Source organism: Delphinapterus leucas, chromosome 15, assembly GCF_059928025.1.
Source record: "Delphinapterus leucas isolate spDelLeu-1000000601 "Yukka" chromosome 15, BTC_Dleu_Yukka2, whole genome shotgun sequence".
Lineage (NCBI taxonomy): Eukaryota > Metazoa > Chordata > Mammalia > Artiodactyla > Monodontidae > Delphinapterus > Delphinapterus leucas.
The window spans coordinates 35,812,587-35,833,690 of NC_143143.1; the positions used below are offsets into that span (position 1 = coordinate 35,812,587).

The 21,104-nt window shown below is 61.0% G+C and overlaps 6 protein-coding genes across 20 annotated transcripts; 3 read left to right on the forward strand and 3 right to left on the reverse strand.

The window, feature by feature from the left end:
* Positions 1 to 325: 325 nt before the first annotated feature.
* On the forward strand, positions 326 to 8,220 carry BICDL2 (BICD family like cargo adaptor 2). Of its 9 annotated transcripts, none has more exons than XM_089896295.1 (11): positions 326 to 432; positions 1,808 to 2,121; positions 4,002 to 4,100; positions 4,360 to 4,575; positions 4,707 to 4,823; positions 4,921 to 5,067; positions 5,954 to 6,148; positions 6,265 to 6,414; positions 6,879 to 7,009; positions 7,261 to 7,381; positions 7,468 to 8,220. In XM_089896295.1, exons 2-11 carry the CDS (start codon positions 1,840 to 1,842, stop codon positions 7,627 to 7,629), a joined length of 1,620 nt encoding a protein of 539 aa, XP_089752421.1. In that variant the 5' UTR covers positions 326 to 432; positions 1,808 to 1,839; the 3' UTR covers positions 7,630 to 8,220. The 9 variants fall into 9 exon arrangements, with proteins under 9 accessions (XP_089752421.1, XP_030619481.1, XP_089752417.1 ...); XM_089896293.1 differs by lacking the exon at positions 4,002 to 4,100 and adding an exon at positions 1,577 to 1,681 and having other exon boundaries at positions 343 to 432; positions 1,826 to 2,121; positions 7,468 to 8,073; XM_089896294.1 differs by lacking the exon at positions 4,002 to 4,100 and adding an exon at positions 1,577 to 1,716 and having other exon boundaries at positions 343 to 432; positions 7,468 to 8,072.
* Positions 7,973 to 11,278, reverse strand: THOC6 (THO complex subunit 6). Of its 2 annotated transcripts, XM_089896296.1 has the most exons (14): positions 11,221 to 11,278; positions 10,921 to 11,108; positions 9,974 to 10,089; positions 9,809 to 9,873; positions 9,615 to 9,718; positions 9,495 to 9,532; positions 9,363 to 9,411; positions 9,173 to 9,244; positions 8,969 to 9,071; positions 8,834 to 8,883; positions 8,682 to 8,744; positions 8,471 to 8,581; positions 8,251 to 8,385; positions 7,973 to 8,171 (listed from the first exon to the last, which is right to left on the reverse strand). In XM_089896296.1, exons 2-14 carry the CDS (start codon positions 10,957 to 10,959, stop codon positions 8,091 to 8,093), a joined length of 1,026 nt encoding a protein of 341 aa, XP_089752422.1. In that variant the 5' UTR covers positions 10,960 to 11,108; positions 11,221 to 11,278; the 3' UTR covers positions 7,973 to 8,090. The 2 variants fall into 2 exon arrangements, with proteins under 2 accessions (XP_089752422.1, XP_022450349.1); XM_022594641.3 differs by lacking the exons at positions 9,974 to 10,089; positions 11,221 to 11,278 and having other exon boundaries at positions 10,921 to 11,126.
* HCFC1R1 (host cell factor C1 regulator 1) lies at positions 11,027 to 12,681 on the forward strand. 5 transcript variants are annotated; one of them, XM_022594644.3, is made up of 4 exons: positions 11,027 to 11,472; positions 11,782 to 11,838; positions 11,925 to 12,080; positions 12,317 to 12,681. In XM_022594644.3, the coding sequence occupies exons 1-4, from the start codon at positions 11,378 to 11,380 to the stop codon at positions 12,450 to 12,452; spliced, it is 444 nt and encodes a 147-aa protein (XP_022450352.1). In that variant the 5' UTR covers positions 11,027 to 11,377; the 3' UTR covers positions 12,453 to 12,681. The 5 variants fall into 5 exon arrangements, with proteins under 5 accessions (XP_022450352.1, XP_022450354.1, XP_022450356.1 ...); XM_022594647.3 differs by having other exon boundaries at positions 11,030 to 11,472; positions 11,952 to 12,080; positions 12,317 to 12,676; XM_022594646.3 differs by lacking the exon at positions 11,782 to 11,838 and having other exon boundaries at positions 11,889 to 12,080.
* Positions 11,429 to 14,976, reverse strand: TNFRSF12A (TNF receptor superfamily member 12A). Its single transcript, XM_022594650.3, has 4 exons — positions 14,833 to 14,976; positions 13,984 to 14,088; positions 13,627 to 13,761; positions 11,429 to 13,541 (listed from the first exon to the last, which is right to left on the reverse strand). Exons 1-4 carry the CDS (start codon positions 14,924 to 14,926, stop codon positions 13,486 to 13,488), a joined length of 390 nt encoding a protein of 129 aa, XP_022450358.1. The 5' UTR covers positions 14,927 to 14,976; the 3' UTR covers positions 11,429 to 13,485.
* CLDN6 (claudin 6) lies at positions 14,261 to 18,965 on the forward strand. 2 transcript variants are annotated; one of them, XM_022594642.3, is made up of 3 exons: positions 14,261 to 15,260; positions 15,367 to 15,696; positions 17,430 to 18,965. In XM_022594642.3, the coding sequence occupies exon 3, from the start codon at positions 17,456 to 17,458 to the stop codon at positions 18,119 to 18,121; it is 666 nt and encodes a 221-aa protein (XP_022450350.1). In that variant the 5' UTR covers positions 14,261 to 15,260; positions 15,367 to 15,696; positions 17,430 to 17,455; the 3' UTR covers positions 18,122 to 18,965. The 2 variants fall into 2 exon arrangements, with proteins under 2 accessions (XP_022450350.1, XP_022450351.1); XM_022594643.3 differs by having other exon boundaries at positions 14,261 to 15,183.
* CLDN9 (claudin 9) lies at positions 16,026 to 20,094 on the reverse strand. The gene has a single exon (XM_089896297.1). The coding sequence runs from the start codon at positions 20,092 to 20,094 to the stop codon at positions 19,441 to 19,443; it is 654 nt and encodes a 217-aa protein (XP_089752423.1). The 3' UTR covers positions 16,026 to 19,440.
* Positions 20,095 to 21,104: the final 1,010 nt, after the last annotated feature.

Below are 21,104 nucleotides of genomic sequence, written 5' to 3' on the forward strand. Positions count from 1 at the left end.
ATAATAGTAGTTCCTGCTTCATTAGGATGTCATGAAAGTAAAGAAGTTATCCCCATATAAGAGGATATTATTACTTAGCATATTACTTAGCATTAATACATGTTAGATTTGTTGTTATTGTTAATAATTTCCTATCCCACAAGGGAAGTTGTGAAGGAAAAGGAGCTAACATATATACTCAGGGGTCTGCACACAGCAGGTGCTCAGTTAATGGGCCCTGTCGTTTTCCGATGGCGGCAAGATGGGTCACTGGCTCTGACCTGGGTGGAGGCGACTTTCTTTGGGCCCCACCTGGCCATTCCGGCCACCAGGGGGAGCCCCAGCCTTGCCCGTGGCACCGCCCCCTCACCTGTGCGGGCAGTTCACCTGGCGCCGTCTCCGGAAGAGGGGACCGGGGCCGCGGGTACCTCGGAGGGAGCCCGGCGTCGTCGGGTGAGAGCCTAAGGGGCGCCGAGGACGGGGGCCCTTCGAGCTTCGGGCGGACCGGGCCGGGGAGAGTGGGCGAGTGGGGTATGGGGCGGGGCAGGAGCGGCCGGGCCGGACTCCCGGGGCCGGGAAACGGGGGACGCGGGCAGGAAGGAAGGCAGGAAGGCGGTGGCTGGGCTAACGACGCCTAGGGCTGGGGGTCGAGGCGTGGGGACCCTGACGCCTGGGCTGACGTGCTAATAACTGGTAGCTCGGTGCCGGGAGGGGTGAGGAGGAGGGATACCCCTGAGTCCCAGAGCGGTGCTGGGCCGGCAGAGGCCACGTCAGGGAGACCCCCAGCCTGGCCGGGGGGGCATTTGGGCTGGGACTGCCGCTGATACCTGGGTCCTGAGAGTAGGCCTAGGGTCGGACACATGGCGAGGGGAGGAGGGGAAGGGACAGATGTGTGTGCGCGCGTTGGGGGTGGGGAACCTCAGGAGTGCTGGAGAGGGGTAATATGCCAGGAAAGCCCCGTGTGTCCCCTCCCTCCTGAGCCCTGGAGCCCCTGAACTGCGGGCCCTGGCGGCCCTAGGGGAGTGCCACCAGGCTCCCATCCCCAAAGCCGGGCGGGAAGTAAACAGAAACCTGGAGTGGACGGTCGGGCGGCAGTGCCGGCACAACCTGTTACCTCGCCGGCCCGCCCACCCACTCAGGGCCTGGAAACTGGGGGACTGGGGCCAGCAATCCAGAAGGGGTGGGCTGAGGGTCTGGGCACCTAAGTTCAGGATGGGGATCTGAGAAAATAGGAAAACAAGGGCCAGGAGGGCTGGGGGGCAGGGAACTTGGGCCTGGGCTTCTGGAAAGGGAGGGTGCTGGATTTCTGGGGGCTAAGGGCTCAGGACACGTAAGTTCCCAAGGCCCTGTATTCTTGGGAGAAGAGGCTGGACTAATCGCAGAGTCCTGAGTCCCAAGAGCCTGGGTTCTGGGAGTAGTTTCCCAGCTGGTAAGAGGCTGGGAGCCAGAACAGCTGGGTCATGGGAAGAGGGGGGTGGGGACTGTCACTGGGGTGGCGTGTGGTCCTGGAGCACTGGGAGAAGGTTTCCTGGGAGCAGAAAACATCTGCTAGAGGCAGAAGCCTGGACATCTCTTTTCCTGCTTCTCCCTGCCTCAGTTTACCCTGGGGACATTAAAGGAGCTGGACAGCCAAGACACAGATCATTAACCCTTCATGGCCCAGGGAGGCCCTGGCTGCAGGACCGAGAGGGCCAGTAGGCAGGTGAAGAACTGCAGGAGAGCCACGTCTTGGCCAGTGTGTGTGTGTGGGGGGGGGGGGGTGCGGGGCAGGGCAGTGAACCCCTTTGGGCTGCGGTGTAGAGTGTCATGCAGCTACCTCTCCCCACAGACCTACCTGTCCCCACAGACACTGCAGGCACCATGAGCTCCCCAGAAGGGCCCAGCTTCCCATCCGGGCTGCTCTCCGGGGGCACCTCCCCCAGCAGCAATGAGGGCTTCTTCCCCTTCATGCTGGAGCGGCGGGACTCATTCCTGGGAGGGGGCCCAAGGCCTGAGGAGCCCGAGGACCTGGCCCTGCAGCTGCAGCAGAAGGAGAAAGACCTGTTGTTGGCCGCAGAGCTTGGCAAGATGCTTCTGGAGCGCAATGAGGAGCTGCAGCGGCGGCTGGAGATGCTGAGCGCCCAGCACTCTGAGCATGAGGAAGTGAGCTGACAGCAGAGGGCAGGGCTGGGGGGTTGGAGGACAGGGGGGGGACCAGGCAGGGGGGCAGGGAGAGGAAAGCCAGGCAGGGGGATGCCTCTGGAACAGCAGTTCAGGTCTGAGACCAGCCTCCCTGGCAGTGTTGCCCAGTGGTTAAGAACATGGGCTCTGAGGGCAACACAGGACCTGGGTTCAGATCCCTGCCTGGCTGTGTGACCTTGGGCAAGCTGCTGGACCTCTCTGAATCTTGGGTCTGTCTCCTCAGCAGTATTGCCAACAGATCCTGGGCTCTCTCCCTACCTGACTCTGGGCTAAGCACTTTCCATGCATCATCTCGGTCAATTCTCACCCGGCTCTGGGAGATATGAAGTTCCCTCTGCCCAGGCTGTGGTCAGCCACACTCTCACCCTGGGGGTCACATCTAGTCCCCTAAACACCCTAGACACCACTGACTCCTGTATCCATGTCGTCAGCCCCACACCCTCCCCACCTGGCCACCTAATGGGCATTTCAACATAAGTGGCACTGGATTCCATGACCCCATCCCCTGCTGTCCCCACCCCAGCTTCCCACCATAGGACCAGAGCCTGCACATCTCTGTGACCTCTCCCTCCCACACTGGCAGGCCCTGTTGATTCTTCTTCGAAACTAGATTGTGAGTCTACCCACTTCTCACCGTCTCTCCAAGCTGGCCGCAGCCCCATCGTCTGCCCCAGACACTGCAGCTGCCTCCTCACTGGTCCTCAGCTTCCGCTCTTGCCCCCTGAGCCCCTTCTCCATAGGGAAGCCAGAGGGATCCTCAAAAATTGCAAATCAGATCATTTCAGTCCTTGCCCAGAATCTCTCAGTGGCTCCCCCTCACATTTAGAATGAAACCAAAACTCCTCCCCATGTGACCTCCTTGACGTCAGTCAGTCATCTCAGCCACGCAGTCCCTCCTCAGAGGGGGCCTTTTTTCAGTTCCCTGAGCAACCCACGCTTATTGCCTCAGGGCCTTTGCACTTGCTGTCCCTTGCTGTAGCCCTCTTCCTTCTTGCCCTGCAGGAGTCAACAGACATCACTTCCTCCTGAAGGATCCCCCACCCCACCCCGCTCCTCTTCATCACTTACCAGGGTTTCTTTAGAGCTCTTAATGTCCCCCCTCTGAAACTACCTGGTTCAATGAAGTGTCCGTTTGCCTCTGGACTCTAAGCTGCTTCAGGCACGGAACTTGGTGGTCTCACTGCTGACAAAGACTCCAAAACAGGGTGAGCTCAGGAAATATTGGATGGATGGATGGATGGATGGGTGGGACTTGGAGATATTAGGGAACTTGCCTTACCACAAAGCAGCAGCAGAGCAGGACAACGGCCAGGACAATCGGACCCCGAACCTGTGGGCTCCATCCTAGAGCTGTGTTGCCCCCACAGTATTTGGTTAAGGGCTTGGCTGCCTGGGTTAGAATCCCGGCTCCACTAACTCACTGTGTGTCCTTGGGCAAGGCTTTTAACCTCTCTGAGGCCCAGTTTCCTCATTTGTAAAATGAGGGTGTTAAGGAGTCTAAGTCTCGTGGAGTAAATAAAATAATATAATATAGGTAAAGTGCTAGCACAGGCCCTGGCAGAAATGCCTGCTAATCATTGTAGCAGCTGTGGTTAGCTTCACCTTCCTGCGTGGAGTGTCTATGACGGGGAGGCAGGAGACGCTGGCCCCCTGACTTGCCTGCCTCCACAAGCTGGGCATCTGGGTGTGCCAGGAGCATCCCCCTGCTGGTTAGACAGGTTTGGGGGAGGGCAGGCAGAGGCCTGGGGCCAGGGTGTGGCTGACCAGGGTTAATTAGAGGGAGCTGGCCAGGAGGAGCTGGGGGAGAGGGAGGCCGAACCTCCAAAGCCCCTGGAACCCAGGTATGTGAGGCCATGGGCCGAGGCTTCAATTCTGCCAGACTCAGGCGCCAGAAACGGCACCTACGCCCTAAGGTCCAGAAGCCCTGGTGGCAGCCAGAGGTGAGTGGGCATCAGGGAGCCCCGCCCAACTCTGGCCCAGGGTCAGCCCCTCCTGGAAGCTTCTTTCTATTGCTCCCCCTCCTCCTCTACTGTCTGAGGCTGTGTCTTGCCCTCTGCCCACTTCCTCCCCGGCTCTCTCACGTTTCTGGTTTTCAGGCTTGTCTCAGACCCCCCTTGGACTTTCTTTGGGTCTCTGTCTCCCTGTGTCCCCTCCAGTTTCACCTCTCCCTGTCTCCACCCTCTGTCCCGGCCCCCACAGCGGCTGCAGCAGGAGAACCATGAGCTCCGCCGAGGCCTGGCAGCCCGGGGAGCCGAGTGGGAGGCCAGGACTGTGGAGCTGGAGGGGGACGTGGAGGCCCTTCGGGCCCAGCTTGGGGAGCAGCGTTCTGAGCAGCAGGACAGCAGACGGGAGCGGGCACGCGCCCTCAGTGACCTCAGTGAACAGAACCTCCGGCTCAGCCAGCAGCTGGCCCAGGTGGGACGGCCCTGACCCCGGGTCCCTGGGAAGGAGTGGCAGATACCTGGGTCCTGGTGGGAGTGGGTGCACTGGGCTTGGTGTTGCGGCTTGGGCCAGCTGAGGGCTCCACTGCCTCCCCACACCCTCAGGCCTCCCAGACTGAGCAGGAGCTTCAGAGAGAATTGGATGGCCTTCGGGGTCAGTGCCAGGCCCAGGCCTTGGCTGGGGCAGAGTTGAGGACACGGCTGGAGTGTCTGCAGGGGGAGGTGAGTGCCAGCTGGGTCTGTTGAGCCTGGAAGGCTGGCTGGGAGCTGTCTGTGCCTGGCCTAGCCCTTCCACTCCAGCTCTGAGGCCTTTCCCCAGAATCAGATGCTCCAGAGTCGCCGACAGGACCTGGAGGCCCAGATTCGAGGTCTGTGTGAGGAGGTGGAAAACGGCCAGGGCAGGCTACAGGCAACCCATGAGGAGCTGCTGCTGCTACGGCGGGAGAGGCAGGAGCACAGTCTGGAGGTGAGTAGTAGGGTTGGGGTGGGCAGGTGCATCCAGCCAGGGCCTTGGCCACTGCCTCAGGGCTTCCTGGGAGAAGACACCAGAGCTGGGTCACTGGGAGCCCTAACAGCTGGGCCAGAAGAGCACAGGCATTAGCACAAGGGCAAGTGGGAGCCATAAGCTACTGAGCAGGGGCAGTACTCTTAGAATGCATCAGAGACTGGCATCTGGGAGGCCAGGGATGGGGCTGAGGCCAGAACTCAGGGCAGAGATGATAGGGACCTGGACCAGGTCTGGGCTGTGAAAATGGAGGAAAGGAAATGAAAAGAGGCAGTATGGCTTGATGTTTGAGATCTCAGGAGTTTGCACTTTGTGGTCAAATTACCTGGGTTCTTATTTCAGTGTCCCTTCCTACTATTGTGGAACACCAACCTCAGTTTCCCCATCTGTGAGATGGGATGGTAATGGTACATGGCTGTGGTAAGGGTGTGAGACACTCAGCACATTGCCCGGTTTAGAAGAAAGGATTAGTCAATGCTGGATGATAGCATTAGTGAGAGAGTTAGAAGGTAGACTGGTATGGTCGGGGGAGGGGGTGGGGCTTTTCGAGGTGACCTGGTGGGGTGGGACTGGAGGGAGGGTGATGGGAGACTTTGAAGCCGGGGCGCCCATCGGCGCCCTGCTTTATAGGGGAGGAAATTGGTGTCTGCCGAGGGGAACTGCGCGGCCCAAGGCAGCCCAGCGATCCGGGAGTGGGAGCCAACTTTAGCGCTGGGCTGCGCTGACGCGCGGGGCTGCCTGACTCTCTGCGGTGTGCCGGCGCCCCCTGTGGGCCGGCCGCGGGAGGCCGGTGGCGGGAGCACCTGGCTGACCGCCCTTGTTTCACTCTGTGGTGGGTTGGTCGCAGCTGGAACTCGCGCGCTCCGAGGCGGGGGAGGCACTGAGTGCGCTGCGGAGGCTGCAGCGGCGGGTCTCGGAGCTGGAGGAGGAGCCGCGCCTCCAGGACGCCAACATCTCAGGAGCCTCGCTTCAGTTAGAGCTTGCCCATAGCCTCGACAGCAAGGACCAAGACCAGAACGCGGACAGAGGCGGAGATGCTCTGGTGAGCTCTCGGCCCACCAGCCCCTACATGCACCATCCAGGAAGGCTGCAGACTCTGTCCCTCCTTTTTTTCCCACAAGGTTTGACACTGCACTGACCAGTTTCTTTGGTGAATAGGCCACTCTGCCCCCAGAGACCCAAGAGGCATCCAGCCACCAGCCTTCACCCCAGGAGGAGAGGTTGGAGCCTCCCAGGAAGCGAGCATCCCTGAGCCCAGCGGAGATACTGGAAGAGAAGGAGGCGGAAGTGGTCCGGTTGCAGGATGAGGTGGGGGGAGCATAGTACTGGACGCAAAGCCCCTCTCAATGTCAGTTTCTCTTTCCTATCTACATCTCCGAACCTTTGCCCACGAATTCCCCTCTACCTGGATAGCCCTTCAACCCAACAAACTTGCAATCGTGTTTGAAGAGTCAGCCTGTATGTCACCTCCTCCAGGAAGACTTCCTGGACTACACTGCCCCTTTAGTCCCACCTCCCAATGCTTCTCCATGCATCCTTCCTGCAGGCTTATACCACCCATCTAGCCCCGACCAGCCCCACCCCTCTAGGCGCTCAGAAGATTCATCTCCAGCACAGGACCACAACTGTCTGGGTTGTTTGTGGAGCAGGCGGGGATGGGGGGTGGGGGAGGGAGCGGGAGGGCGGCGAGCTGGAGTCCAGGCTGCCTGGAAGAGCAAGAGCTGGGACACTCAGGGGCCTACCTGCCTTTCTGCACCTTACCCTGTCCGCAGATAGCGCTGCAGCGGGAAGAGCTACAGTCCCTGCGGGAGGAGCTGCAAAGGCAGAAGGAACTGCGGGCGCAGGAGGATCCCGAGGAGATCTTAAGCGGTGCCCTCTCGGATCGGGACGAGGCTGTGAACAAGTGAGCATCTGCCACCATCCACCACCGCCCCAGGGGGGGCTACAGGCCCCCAGGACACTCTGGCCTTTCTGGGTCTCGGATTCCCTCCCGCGAGTGCTATAATTGTCCCCACTCCGATGCAAGGGCCCTCTAACCTCCCTGGTTTCGGTATTAGCGGCCTCACTCCCGCCTGGGTCCGGGAGCCCCCAACCACCACTGTTCGCTGAGGCCCCAGCGCCCTCGTACCTGCTCTCTGCCCCTCTCTCTTGCAGGTCCCAGGACCTGGCCCTGGAGCTCAGCCGCGTTTCTCTGGAGCGGGACTCCCTCTCCCGGGAGCTGCTTCGCACCATCCGCCAGAAGGTGGCGCTGACGCAAGAGCTGGAGGCCTGGCAGGTGAGGGGCGGTGCCGGCGGGGCGGTGCCGGCGGGGGCGGTGCCGCACGCTGACCCGACCCGCCGGCCCGGCCGCCCTGTCCGCAGGACGACATGCAGGTGGTCATCGGGCAGCAGCTGCGATCACAACGCCAGAAAGAGCTGAGTGCGGCTGGATCCGCCCCGAGCCGCAACCCGCCGCGCCTCTCGCTGCGCCTGGGCCCTGGGCCCGCCGGCGGCTTCTTCAGCAACCTCTTCCGAAGGACCTGAGTGCCTGGTCGAGGGGGCCACCTTTGCCCTCTTTGGCTCACTTTCCTCTTCTAGCCAACGGAGCAACGGGCCCCGACTGTCTGCCAAAGGCGGCTGGTGCCCTCTCCACCCCGAGAGGCTGGGCAAGGGCTCACCGGGAACAGGGGCCAGCTTTGGGGGCCAGGGACCCCAGGTGGGTGGCAGGGGCAGGTGTGGCAGAGCTGTTTTTCGAATCTAGATAGGTCTATCTTTTCCAGGGACTAGGCCCCCTGGCCCCCGGCATGCTCCAGGACAGGGTTGAGGGTGGGTATTTATGTATCAAGCTCAGACAGAGTAATATATAAATCATTGCACCGACTCGACCTCCATTCTTGGGAAAAAAGCACATGAAAAAAAAATGCCCCAAATTTTATTAGTATAAAAAAAAGAAAAAACCAAACCACTCCGAACCCCTGAGATGGAGGTGGGGGTGTTGCTGGAGGTCAGAAGGACAGGGAGAAAGCTCGGTAGCCCAGATTGGTGAAGACATCCACCCTGCAGCTGTTGCCTGCGGCTGTCAGGACCTAGAGGCAAGAGGGGAGTGACTGACCTGCCCACACGCCCTGGCCTCCCAGGATCCCCACTGCCCCTTGCTGAACCCACCTTGCACTCAGGGGCTGCTGGTTGCTGGTTGAGGCTGAGGCTTAGCAGCCCTGGGGAGGAGCCAGGCACCTGGGCCTTGAGCTCCCCGCTCAGCTGCCACTGATTGACACAGCGACCCTGTCCAGCTGATAGAATCTGTGGTAGGCAAGGAGGGGCCTCAGAGTTCAGGGCTGCAGGAGGAGCGGGGCAGGGCTGGCAGAAGCAAGACAGAGGGCCTCACCAAGTCCTGGTAGAAGGTAACGTGCTTCTGTGGTGCCCGCATGGGGAAGACGGTGGTGGGTGTGGAGGATCGAAGGTGCCAGAGGGTTAGTGCTGGGCCACCTCCACAGACCTGGGCAGAAAGGTGGGGGTCCCCAGCCGCCATGAACCACAGGCCCTCAGCTGGACAGGGCCCGGAGCTGCCACCCCATCTTGCACTCTGCCCGGCTCACCATCCAGTCGGAGTCAGTTGCCAAACATCCAATCCAGCGCCCATTGTGGGGCCTCGAGCACTCCTGGGAGGGAAGAGGAGAATAGAGGAGGAGGTGAAGACACAGGAGATGCCCAGGAAGGAAGAAGGACAGAGCATGGGGTGCGCTCTCACCTCGTGCTTGTAGACCTCAATCGTCTGGACCTCCTTGGCCGTGCGGAGGTCTGTGAGGGAAGAACCATAAAAAGTACCCTCCTTGCCCCAGCCTCCCTTACCACCATCTTTCCCTCCAATCAGACATTCCCTTACCCCAAAGCCGCACGGCCCCATCCTCGCCACCTGACAGCACCTCGGGGCTCCGCTCCCGCAGTGCCAGGCAGTGGATGTAGTCTGTGTGGCCCCAGAGGGCCCGCTGCAGGGAAAGGGGCAGTGTCAGGACAAGATCCAGGAAGGATGCTGCTGCCCCTGCTCCCCCACCCCGCCCCTGCCACTCCAGTTCCACAGCCCTCTCACCGTGAAGGTCCCCGTCTCAAGGTCCATCGTATGCAACTGACAGTCTCCCCCCGCCAGGATGAGGGAATTCTCCTGCAGAAGGTAGGATGGGGTCAGAAGAGAATGTCAAGTCAAAACAGAGAGAGGGGAAGGATTAAAATTTGGGCCCAACACAGGGCAGGGCAGAGCCCCGATTAAAAAGGGCTCAAACCTTGGGGACGAGAAGCAAAGCATTGATCTCAGGTACTTCCAGACTGGTCCTGGGAGAGGAAAAGCAGAGTCAGCTCTTGTGAGGCAGTACCTTCACCCCCACATGCCCTCTGCCCACATGGGCCTGGCTCACCTGTATGGGGGCTGACGACGCCACAGCTCCTTACAGCCCTTCATGGAGGAAAACACTGGGTGACCTCAAAGGCTCTCTCTGGGTCTGGGCAACTCACCCTTCCCCCAGCTCCACACTCACCTTCTTAAGGATCTCTGCCCAAAGCCAGGCCTTCACCTCCCCATCCCCAGCACTGAGCAGATGTCGATCAGTGGAGACCATACTGTAGACGGGTCCATCATGGGCTAAATGGAAGTACAGAACCTGAGTGACCCTGTCCTGCTCCTCTCGTCCACCCGGGGGTTCCCTAAGCTGGCCTCAATGCCTGCACCCACCTTGGAAGGTCACCATGGGCTTCTTACTTTCCTCTTTGGCCTCAGAGCTCAAAGCAGCAGACAAGCTGAAAGGAGAGGGGCCTGAGAGTCAGAAGAAGGGGGCATCAGCCCCAGGAGGACCAAGTGCCAGAACTAATGGATGGTGGGGAGCAGGGGCAAGGGTACCTAAAGATGGCTATCTGCCCGTAATTGTTGCCGGCTGCCAGGAACTTCCCACAGGGTGAGACATTCTGGGAAAAAATGATCATGTGCAGCCGCTGCAGGGCCTGAAATACTTCCATCTGTGGAGAGAGGCTGGATGAAGGCTGTCTGGGGCGTCTGGGACCCCTGAACCACACACTCCTTCCTGCTTCCCCTGCTGCAGTCCGGCCTCCCGCCGCAGTCCGGCCTCCCACCGCACTGACTTCTCAGTTCTCCTTTCTATAGCCCACCAAGCAGGCACCTGTCCATATAGTCCCAGGGGTGGCTCAAAGGAGGAGGTGAGAAAGGGGAGAGTTGAGGCTTGATGCCTATTGGAACTTTTGTTGACCAAGGACTCAGCCTCTCCTCCACGTTTCCTCAACTGTCAAAAGGAGCCCACGGGAGATTTCGTCACGATTGGATGAGCTACTGTATATAAAAAGCTTCGCACAGGGCTGCCTCGGAGAAACCGCTTAAAAAGTGGCTCTAGGGGCTTCCCTGGTGGCGCAGTGGTTGAGAGTCCGCCTGCCGATGAAGGGGACACGGGTTCGTGCCCTGGTCTGGGAAGATCCCACATGCCGTGGAGCAACTAAGCCCGTGAGCCATGGCCGCTGAGCCTGCACGTCCGGAGCCTGTGCTCCGCAACGGGAGAGGCCACAACAGTGAGAGGCCCGCGTACCGCAAAAAAAAAAAAAAAAAAGTGGCTCTATTACTCCAATACAGAAAAACGTACTGACTCCTAATCCGTATCCTGACTTTCATGTTAGGCCCCTGAGGTATTTCTGGGTTACTCTCCCTCCCTCGGGTCAGAATCCGAGTCCCACCAACAGCCCACGCAAAACAGGTCTTGAGCGCACGACTCCTTGCCGGCCCCTTCGGAGCCGGGCATGGACTACAAACCCCAGAAAGCACCGCACATCGCGCCCCCTCACCTGACCCAGAGGCACCGCTTGCGGCATGGCTCGCTCCATCTCGAGAAATAAAAGTCCCAGAGTGCTCCGCGCGCGACGAAGCCTCACGAGACCGGAAGTGCCGGCGAGCGCCTCCCTTTCGCGGTGCGTCACCTACCCAACACCGGTGGCGGGTCTGGCGTGAAGGCGGCCGCCGCGTAACCCGAGTCCTAGGAGCGGAGGTGACCGCCAAGAAGGTCCCAACACTAAGTGGCGCCCTCCTCAACGCCACTACGCCAGGTCCCTTCCCCTACCTCCCCTCCCTTACCCCGCTGAACCGACCCGCCTTCCAGTCGCGTGCCGTCCGTCTTCCGCGCCCGCGCGGAACCTGGCCGCGCGCGCGCGCCTAAAGCCACGCCCACGCGTTGAGCCACGCCCTCGGAGGCTCCGCCCCTGTCGCCCGGATCCCACCCCTCCGCTCGCAGGACCCCGAACCCCAATGATCTTGCAGCAACCCCTGGAGCGAAGCCCCCAGGGTCGGGCCCGGCGCGACCCGCGGGCTGACTCAGGGGCGTCCCGAGGCATGGACGCGAGGTGTGTGTGGGGGCCCTGGGTGGGCCTGGCCCGGGGGCCCAGGAGCTTTGCTGGGCCCTCAGGGCTGGTCTGCAGGATGACACGCGGTGGGGTTTATCGGCAGGGCTTGGGCATGAGTTAAGACAGGATTGCAGACTCGGGACACACTCCGAGGCAGGCTTCTGGATGGTCTGAGAGAGGAGGTGACTTAGGCGTCAGCTGAGACAGGGTTGGGCTGGGGGCTCCTGGCTGACGCTGCAGGCTTAGTTGGGCAGATCCTGGGGATGGGTCCAAGAGGGTGGGGTGCTCCTGGCTCTCTTTTCTTCCCAGCTCCCCTCTCCGAGGAGCTGTGCCCATGAGTACCAAGCGTCGCCTGGAGGAGGAGCAGTGAGTTTGGGGGCAGGGAGGGACTCCCAGCAAGCTCTCTGTCACCTCAGGTCCCCATCAGACTACCTCTCTTCTGAATATCCCAGGCTGCCTGCCTCCTCGTCTCTCCCCAGGGAGCCCCTGCGCAAGCAGTTCCTGTCTGAGGAGAACATGGTCACCCATTTCTCTAGACTCAGCCTGCACAATGACCACCCTTACTGCAGCCCCCCCATGGCTTTCCCCCCAGCTCTGCCCCCACTCAGGTAGGCACAATCCACTAGCTGGGCCTTCTGGAGGATCATACCCAATCCTCAGAGCCAATCTCCAGGCTCTGCCTCATCTTGCTATTTTTAGCTTCTAGCCAACCTCTGTTGTTTCCCTACTTGGCTCCTTGGAAGGTGCCAGCAGTCCAGGAGCCCCTGGGGACCTGTACCAGGTGGGGTGTGGCTCTGCCAGTCCAGCTTCAGCCCTGTGCCGTGACTGTCATTTCCTCTTCCAGAAGCCCTTGCTCTGAGCTGCTTCTCTGGTGCTACCCTGGGAACCTGATCCCTGAGGCGCTCCGGTTGCTGAGGCTGGGGGACACCTCTAGTCCCCACTATCCTGCAACCCCAGCTGGGGACTTAATGGAGCTCTGAGTGCTGGGGGGCAGTGCCCCTGCCCACCTTCCTTCTTCCCCACAGCAGGGGAAGCCAGCACTCCCAAGAAGGGAGCAGCTGCCCTGCTTTTCCTCCAGACCAGGCCTCTGGGCACCAGGACCTTCCCCCAACAGAGGACACTGAGCCCCACGGAGCCCTGGGGTGGGAGGCGCAGGAGCATGGGAAGGGAGCCGTCCCCTCCCCAGAGAACTGAATAAAGATTGCTGAGCAAATGAAGGCTACAGTGTGGAACCCAGGGCCTTTGGGAAAGGGAGGGCAGGGCAGGGGTGCTGGATGCTGGGGTTTCTCCTCAAGATCTTCCCTGGAAAACGGTCAGGGCACAGCCAGGTCCTGGCAGGCTGGGCTCAGGCATTGAGAATGTGTGAGTCAGAGCCTCACCCCCACCCCCGCGGCTGACTCACTCCTCCCTCCAGCTCTGGGAAGTCAGGCTGGGATCATGCCACTCTCCAAACCATTTAAAGTTAAAGATTCTTTTATTAATAAATTCTCTCCCCCTCCAAACTTTCTTCCCAAAATAAATATCTCCCCCCTTTTGGGGGTTGGAGGGGCAGTGTCTTAGGGCCAGCCGTGCTAGAGGGCCAGCCCCCTAGTGTTAGGAACAGGTCCCTAGCGCCCCAAGCTGAGACCCCGTGGTGGAATTTCAGTACATCTGAGTGGGTGGGTCCTGATGTTGTGTCTATCTCTCAGGTCAGCCTGGCCCCCAGGCCATAGTGGGGGTGGGGGGACCCTTGTGCAAATGCTGTGGTTCCTTAGTGTCAGCTGTCTGGCATGAGCCAGCCAGGGTCTCCTTTTCTATTCTGGAGCCAGAGTCAGGGCAGTCAGACACCTTGGAAGGCCCTTCTGAAGCCTGGACCCAGGCCTCAGAGAGGTGATTCGCTGTCCCCCATCCCTCCACACCCCTGTGGTTGGAGCAGCCTGGCTCTGGCTGTGTCTGGGAGGCTGGGGCTGGCTCCAGAATGAATGAATGAATGATGAGTGGGCGCAGCCTCCTGCTGGCAGGGGGCGCTCACTGTCACTGGATCAGCGCCACGCCAGGACAGCCCTCCCCGCCGGTCTCCTCGATGGGGGCTGCAAGATAAGAAGAGGGGCATCAGGAGCCGGGGAGTTGTTGAGGAATGATGAGGGGCCGTCGGGCGGGCAGGGGCACACTTACTGGTAAACTTTTCTCTCCTGCGGCACCGTCTCCAGACCAGGAATCCGGAAAGCAGCCCCAGAACGAGGGCCAGGCTCAGGGCACCCCCAAGGATGGGCCACAGCAGCCTGAAGGAGGCTGGAGGGGCCGCAGCACCTGGGGGCGGGACTCCAAGTCAGACCTCGCCCCTCTAGGGACCAGCCCCGCCCCCTAGATCGGAGCCTTAAGCCTTTCCTCCACCTTGGTCCCTACCCCAGTCAGAGCCCCTTCCTCACTCCAGCCTCTCCCAATTAATTCCACAGATCTGCTCCCCTCTCCACCCAGCAACCCTCCCCCCCAGACTGGGGTCCGCTCGCCTCTGGCCCCGCCCCCACTCACAGCCCAGGCAGAAGTCGCTGTGCGGTCGCGTGGGGCACGATGCGCAGTCCATGCACTTGTCTAGGTCCGCGCTCCAGGAGCTGCCGCGAGAGCAGGGGGTGGTGCCTGGGGAGGGGGCCGCGAGTCAGAGGCGGGGGGCGGCTATTTTTGGGGCTGAGGTCAGGGTCGGCCGGCTCGAATAACGTGAGTCACCGGCGCCCTCCCTCCACATTCCTCACAGGTGACCGCACGGCCCGACCGGGACACGGCAGCGCGGGGGAGAGGGGGGCGTAGTGCGGGACGCTCGGGGGAGTGGGTCAGGTCCCCATAACAGCCCCCCCGCCGCCGCCGGCGGGTGACTCATTCCTGGGCACCGGGCCTGACCCCGGTCCCTCCCCCCGCATAGCTGGGCACTGAAGTCACCGGATGGAAGGGGGCACCCCACATGGTATGGGGGGCACAGACCTCCGTGCCTCTCAACACCCCCCAACTCTTCGGTCAAGGGGGGGTGGGCAGACCCGGTATTGATCAGGCTGGGGGCGTGCCACCTTACCGGACGGGACATCCCTCCCTCAAACTTTTCTTCTCTCTCCACTTCCGAGTCCAGACTCAGGACCGAAGCCTCCCCCGCCCCCCAAGTTGGACAGGCGGGAAACTGAGGCCCGGACTACGGATGAAGCTGGGAGCGAGATGGGACCTCTCCTGGCCAGGGAGCGCGGTGTCTGGAGACCACCTGACCCGGGATCCCCATGTCCGCCTAGTCCCCCCAGTTCTGCCCACTCCTCTAGGCCCCCAGTGACGGCTCCCCGATCCCGGACCTGGGAGTCCTCCGTCTCCCACGCCCTCCCGCCCAGCCCGGGCCGGGCATACCTGGCACTCGCTCCCCGGCCGCGGCGCGCAGCAGCGCCAGCCCGAGCCCCAGCACGAAGAGCCGCGGCAGCGGGCGTAGCGGGCCGGGAGACATGGTGTTGTTCGTCGGGCGGCGGCTGCAGTCTGCGCTGGCCGCCCGCGTACCGGGGCAGACAGCAGCGGCCCCGCCCCCGCCTTCCGGGGCGGATCCCTAGCCTCTGCCCACCCCATGATCCACCCCTAGACGCCGGGTCCCGCCCGGACCTCTAAGTTCAGTTATTCGCTCAACAAACGCTGTCTCTGTGCGGGAGCGGCCAGAACGCCAAAGGGATGCAGATCTGGCCCTGCCTTCTCGGTGCGGAAGCCCAGGAGGTGCGTGTTGGGCGAGAGGGCGGATCTGACACGAAACAACCCAGCACAGAGAAAGCTGTTTCTTAAGGGCCCCGAGGGTATGATAATAACAATACAACAAAAATAATAATACTGTGCCCTTTAATTTGTATCTTAGGACATAGTTACATAGTAAAATGTGGGCTTGTTGTCTCCATTTTTCAGACTAAAATGAGGCTCGGGAAGGTTAGGTGAGTTCCGGAGTCGAGCCCCAAGCTCTGTTCGGCTCCATACCCTGCCCCTTGACCCACTGCTTGCCGGACTTCAGCCAGTTGATGCTCTGCACCCGGGCCAGATGGGGGAGCAGCGGCTCCAGGCTCGAGCGCCCCCCACTGACGAGGTTGGGATTCGCGCGTCCGCCGCGGTCTGGACTGGGGTCTCTGCCCCTCCCCTGGGCGGTGGTCCGGTGACGTCATTGCCTCTTTAAGACCCCCGCCTCCGCCCCAGTCCCAGCACTCCGCCTGCTACTCCGAATCTTGGTGGACTCCTTTGCAGGTGAGCCTGGGGGAAGTGTGCGTGTCGTGGGGGAGGGGGTAGGTGCCTCGAAGATAGGGGGGCAGGGGGAGTGGCGGAGTTGGGTTGGGGTGCGCGTGAAGAACCTGAACTGATTGGGCGGCAGCCACCCAGGGCCAGGAGCCCCTGGGCGGGGGGCTGCACCAAAGCCCTAATGGGGTCCTTTGGCGGAAGGGTTAAACGCCCCTCCCCCCAGCCCGGGGACAAAGGCACCGAAACCCAGGCGCCCCTCCCCCACCTGTGCTTCCCTCTGGGGCGGGGCTCCCTTCCCCCTCACCTGCGGAGCGGACCCTGCAGCTAGCGCCGCCATTAGAACCCTCCAGGGTGCGCGGCTTCCAGGCCGGGGGGCTGAGGACACCCTCCTTCGGGCCAGACTCAGAAGGGAAATAGGGATCGAGAGCGGGAGGGGACGCCCTCGGATGAGCCGAGGCCTGTAGTGCGTGGAAAGGGAAGGGGTCGAGAGCAGGGACACGCTTGTAAGGGAGAGGTGCTGGGTGCCTAGTCTGGCGTGGCCCCGGCCCTAACCCGGCCAGAGTCCTGGAGGGCTGACACTGGGTTTGGGATTAGTGCCGTACGGCCCGCCGCGTCCTATCTCCCCCCAGGTCATGAGTTCGGCCCGGGTTATGGGCGGGTGCAAATGAGTGGAGAGTCTGCCCTCTGGCCACCCTGGTGGGGCCGGTGCTAAATTTAGGTCCGAGCCGTGCGCGGGAACTTTGGGCAATGGAGAGCCACAACGGGACCCTGAACGGAAGGGATCCCCCGCGGCGACCTCCAACACGAAGTGGGATGTGTGGGGGCCAGGGCTGCCCCAGAGGAGATGTTTCACTGGACAGACCCCAAGGGTGGTAACTTCTTTTAGGGAAGTTGTGTCCTGAGAGAATGGCATTTGGGGCAAGAATACACAAAAAAATGTCACCAACCTTGGGGGTCTGCTCTGTGGCCCCCCCTAGGGGAGGACAGAAGGGCAGGAACCAGGGAGGCAGCCGGTGGCCTTGGGAAAGGAAGTGCTTTGGGGTGGGAGGGCTGTTTTTGTTTTTGTTTCCCTCCATCTCTCCTGCCCCATCCAGGGTCTGACTGGGTGGGATTGGTTTGGGCCAGGCAGTGGCAGGCAAGGCCAGGGCTGACTGGCCACCATGTACACAAGATCTTAAGATCAAACTGGCAACCGCCTGTATGGGGTACAGAACCAAGTTGGGGTGAAGGGTTTGGACATTTATGTTGGGTGCTGGGAGGAAACTTGTATCTCTATTCTTGGTGTTAAAACTAAGTTTTAAGCCTGAAACTCATGGCTAGAGCAAACCTACCACCCATTAACCCTGTGGAAACCACCAAAAAACTGCATTCTATTGTTTCATCCCTTTTGCCCCTTTGTACCCAAAGTAGCTGAAGCCATGGGCAAGCATGTGCATAGGCTTTATATTTCATTTGCACTCAAAACAACTAGGACTGGGTTGCTTACTTTTTCACTCTTATAAACTAGTGCCTGTCTGGGGGAAAAAAAATACTAAAGCATTAAATGCTCATTTTGCCCATGAGAAAATGAGGCTCAGGGAGCATGCCTTGCCCATGTTACAGGACACGGTGTCCTGATTCCCAGGGTTCATACTCTTGGTGTCCTGTGTGGTGGCCATGGCATGTGGCATGGGGGTTAGCATTCACTGGGAACCAGAGGCTGGGCCAGCTGATCTTAACGTTACTCTGCTTCTGTCCCGCAGTGCAGCTCCTCAACCTCAACCTCACCATGGCCTCTGCTGGTCTGCAAATCCTGGGGATCGTCCTGACACTGCTTGGCTGGGTGAATGCCCTGGTGTCCTGTGCCCTGCCCCTGTGGAAGGTGACCGCCTTCATCGGCAACAGCATTGTGGTGGCCCAGGTGGTGTGGGAGGGGCTGTGGATGTCCTGCGTGGTGCAGAGCACTGGCCAGATGCAGTGCAAGGTGTACGACTCGCTGCTGGCGCTGCCCCAGGACCTGCAGGCTGCCCGAGCCCTCTGTGTCATCACTCTCCTAGTGGTCCTGCTCGGCCTGCTGGTCTACCTCGCAGGGGCCAAGTGCACCACCTGTGTGGAGGACAAGGACTCCAAGGCCCGTCTGGTGCTCATTTCTGGGATCATCTTTGTCATCTCAGGAGTCCTGACCCTGATCCCCGTGTGCTGGACTGCCCACACCATCATCCAGGACTTCTACAACCCCCTGGTGGCCGAGGCCCAAAAGCGGGAGCTGGGAGCCTCCCTCTACCTGGGCTGGGCAGCTTCTGGCCTTTTGTTGCTGGGTGGGGGGCTACTGTGCTGCACCTGCCCCTCTGGGGGGTCCCGGGGCTCCAGCCATTATATGGCCCGATACTCGGCCTCAGCCCCGCATACTGCCTCTCGGGGTCCCTCTGAGTACCCCACTAAGAATTACGTCTAATTCGGGAAGGGGAGCGTGGGCTCCCTTGAGAGTGGAGCCTAACCCTCTGAGCTGGAGCCATGGCAATGGTGATCCATGACAGCTTTGGTGTTGTTTTTGCTTTATATTGGGGGGGGGCGGTGGTTAATCCATTTGATAACCCACCTGGGCTCTGCTACTGGCGTTCCTCACCTTTGGATGATGGAGCCAAAGAGGTGATGCTTCAGAGTTTCTGGATCTTTCTCCACCCTGGACACCCCCATCTTAGAGACCAACCTGGAGCTTTGGGTCCCATGTGAAGGGTGTTTGCTGTCCAGGTGCTTTCATCCTGTCCCCGAGAGTTCCTGCTGATGTTGGGGGTAGGGCCTCCCTAGGCCTGCAGAGACAAGCCTTCCCTTGCTGGTCAGGCCTCTGGAACCTGCAGGGGCTTTTGAGCCACGTGTAGCCTCTAGAGGAGCAGGTGATAAGTTACCAAAGACCCACCCACCTCCAAGTCTTCTGACCTCTGGCTCCTCCATCCTGAGTCATGTCCCCCCTGTGCTGACCCCTGACCCTCCCATCCCCAGCCCCTGTGCACTTCTGCCATGTCCTGCCCACACTCACCAGTTTTTACTAAATAAAGCACATTTTGTTTGGTTACTTGCCTTTGGTGTTGCTGGGGGTCTGCTGAGTGCCAGCCTGGCAGGAGGAGGTGGGCACAAGTCACTCACCTCCCGTGTTGGCCCCGTGCCTTGCGTGGCCTGAGTGAGGTTACCCACTGGTCAGGACCTGGAGCAGGCCTTGGCCAGACAAACCCAGGAGAGGCCATCAGGTCTTCCCGGCCCAACCACAGATCAAAGGAGCCGGGTTACAAATGGTCTATTTATTCCCTACTCAAGGGTTGGGGTGAGGGGGGTTGATGATGGGCAGGGCCTCCAGGCCTGGAGGAGAGTGGCTGCTCCCAGATGACCTGTCCTGGGCCTCTGGATGCTGGTAGTGGCCAGGTCAGAAGGGACCAACTCCAGGCCAGGGAGGGCATAAGGAGCTACTGCCCTTTGGGTGAGGCCCAGGTTCTGGGGGCAGAGGAGGGCCAGCCTGAAGAAGGAGACAGCAGAAGAGAGAAAATTGGGGGAAGCAGGGGCAGGCCAGGGCACCCTGCCTGGATGGAGGTGGGGACCCCACTGAGGAGGGTCTAGACTCAGTCAGGCCCGCTGAGACTAGCCCTGCAGCCGGGCTGGGCTCCAGCATCTGGAAAGTGGGTTTCACCTGGGGGAGGGATTGACAGTAGAAGGCAAGGATTAGGGCAGGGCATTCAGCACAGGGTCAAGGTTCTAAGCAGCAGGCTTCCATGGACATTCACCTCACACGTAGTCTCTCTTGTCCAGTCCAGATGCACCCGAGCGGGAGGGGATAGAGTAGCCCAACCTCGGTCCCCGGGGCCGGTCGATCTGGGGCGGGGGGCATGTGCAGCAGAGGAGGCCCCCGCCCAACATAAGCAGGGCAGATGCCGCCCAGCCCAGGTAGAGAGAGGCTCCCAGCTCCCGCTTGAGGGCCTCAGCCACCAGGGGGTTGTAGAAGTCCTGGATGATGGCGTGGGCGGTCCAGCACACAGGGATGAGCACCAGGATGCCTGAGAGGAGGAGGATGACCCCCCCGGTGAGCACAATGCGGGCCTTGGCGCCTTCATCCTCCACGCAGGTGGTACACTGTGCACCCGTGATGGCCACCAGCAGGCCAAGCAGAGCCAGCAAGAGGGCGATAACGCAGAGGGCTCGGGCAGCCTGCAGGTCCTGGGGCAGCGCCAGCAGCGAGTCGTACACCTTGCACTGCATCTGGCCGGTGCTCTGCACCACGCAGGACATCCACAGCCCCTCCCACACCACCTGGGCCACCACAATGCTGTTGCCAATGAAGGCGGTCACCTTCCACAGGGGCAGGGCACAGGACACCAGGGTCCCCAGCCAGCCCAGCACAGCCAGGGTCATGCCCAGGAGTTCAAGAGCAGTCGAAGCCATCTGTCCCCTCAGTTAGGTCTTCCCAACTCTAGGAGGCCTGGTTGATTTGCAGGAGTGGGTCCGATGCTGCGGAGCGTTAAGTCAGCGTCCTCTGACCAAGACAGTCCTCACATCTGTGAGCCTCTGGCAAGGCACCTCCTCGCTCCGTGCGCCTCACAGATGTGTCTCTGAACCTCCACAAACACAAATCAACCTCAAGTCCTGCTCAGCTGAGCGGCTGGTGTCCCTTCGAGGGGCCCGTCGCCCCTCAGATGCCCAGCGGCTGCTCCTGCCACCCTGCAGTCAGGTCCCACCGCCGCCTGTCTGACCCAGCTTGCACGGACCCTCCCGACCCACCTTCAGGCTGAAGAGAGATGTGTCCCCAGAGTTGGTGCAGGTTCACGCTGAGCGGCTCACCTGGCAGTGCCACCTGGGGACTCTGCTGGCTCCCGGTTGCAGGCGGGGTTTTAAGGCCAAGGCAGGGGAGGAGCAGAGAGGCCGAGACTGGGGAAGCCAGAGTGATGGGAGGAGGCGGGGCTGGGGATGGGATGGGGGCCTCAGGGTCAGTGCGGGGGTGGGTCATGACCAGGATGGAACAGGGGAAGAAAGAACATCCATGCCATAGGAACCCATGGACAAAGGAATGGGGAGACTGAAGACCGGCTGTGGAGGAAGGAATGGGGGCCATAAAGGAACTGGCTCAGGACAGAAGTGGGAGGGTATCTTGGGGAGCCTCCTGTCCCCCGCCCGCCGCTGTCTCTGCTCTCCCCCACCCCGTGATGCAAACGCACCAGCTTCCCCAGTATCACACACCCCGCCCCTGTCCAGCTGCCCGCCAACCGGGGACTCTCTGGAATCTGATCCGTCTCCCCGTCTCAGCCCAGTGGCGCTGGCGGCTCCCGAGGGAGGGGCCCTGCCCGCACTGTTCCCCAGCAACAGGTGCCTGGCGCTCAGCTCAGGTGGCATCACCCAGGCAATGGCCTAGAAAACCACCACCCCCAACTTCTACATCAGCTCAGGTGTGCCATCCC

Coding starts and splice junctions, on each gene's coding strand:
- THOC6 (XM_089896296.1), bottom strand. CDS start 10,959: ATGGAGCGAGCCATGCCGCAAGCGGTGCCTCTGGGTCAG. Junction 9,245..9,362: donor CTTTGCTTCTCGTCCCCAAG/GTTTGAGCCCTT, acceptor TACCTTCTGCAG/GAGAATTCCCTCATCCTGGC. Junction 8,386..8,470: donor TTACCTTCTACCAGGACTTG/GTGAGGCCCTCT, acceptor TGCCTACCACAG/ATTCTATCAGCTGGACAGGG.
- HCFC1R1 (XM_022594644.3), top strand. CDS start 11,378: ATGATCTTGCAGCAACCCCTGGAGCGAAGCCCCCAGGGTCGGGCCCGG. Junction 11,473..11,781: donor TCCCGAGGCATGGACGCGAG/GTGTGTGTGGGG, acceptor TTTTCTTCCCAG/CTCCCCTCTCCGAGGAGCTG. Junction 11,839..11,924: donor CGTCGCCTGGAGGAGGAGCA/GTGAGTTTGGGG, acceptor TGAATATCCCAG/GCTGCCTGCCTCCTCGTCTC.
- TNFRSF12A (XM_022594650.3), bottom strand. CDS start 14,926: ATGTCTCCCGGCCCGCTACGCCCGCTGCCGCGGCTCTTCGTGCTGGGG. Junction 14,089..14,832: donor GGCCGGGGAGCGAGTGCCAG/GTATGCCCGGCC, acceptor CCCCCTCCCCAG/GCACCACCCCCTGCTCTCGC. Junction 13,762..13,983: donor CAGCGACTTCTGCCTGGGCT/GTGAGTGGGGGC, acceptor TCCCGCCCCCAG/GTGCTGCGGCCCCTCCAGCC.
- CLDN9 (XM_089896297.1), bottom strand. CDS start 20,094: ATGGCTTCGACTGCTCTTGAACTCCTGGGCATGACCCTGGCTGTGCTG.
- CLDN6 (XM_022594642.3), top strand. CDS start 17,456: ATGGCCTCTGCTGGTCTGCAAATCCTGGGGATCGTCCTGACACTGCTT.
- BICDL2 (XM_089896295.1), top strand. CDS start 1,840: ATGAGCTCCCCAGAAGGGCCCAGCTTCCCATCCGGGCTGCTCTCCGGG. Junction 6,415..6,878: donor TGGTCCGGTTGCAGGATGAG/GTGGGGGGAGCA, acceptor CCCTGTCCGCAG/ATAGCGCTGCAGCGGGAAGA. Junction 7,382..7,467: donor AAGAGCTGGAGGCCTGGCAG/GTGAGGGGCGGT, acceptor CCCTGTCCGCAG/GACGACATGCAGGTGGTCAT.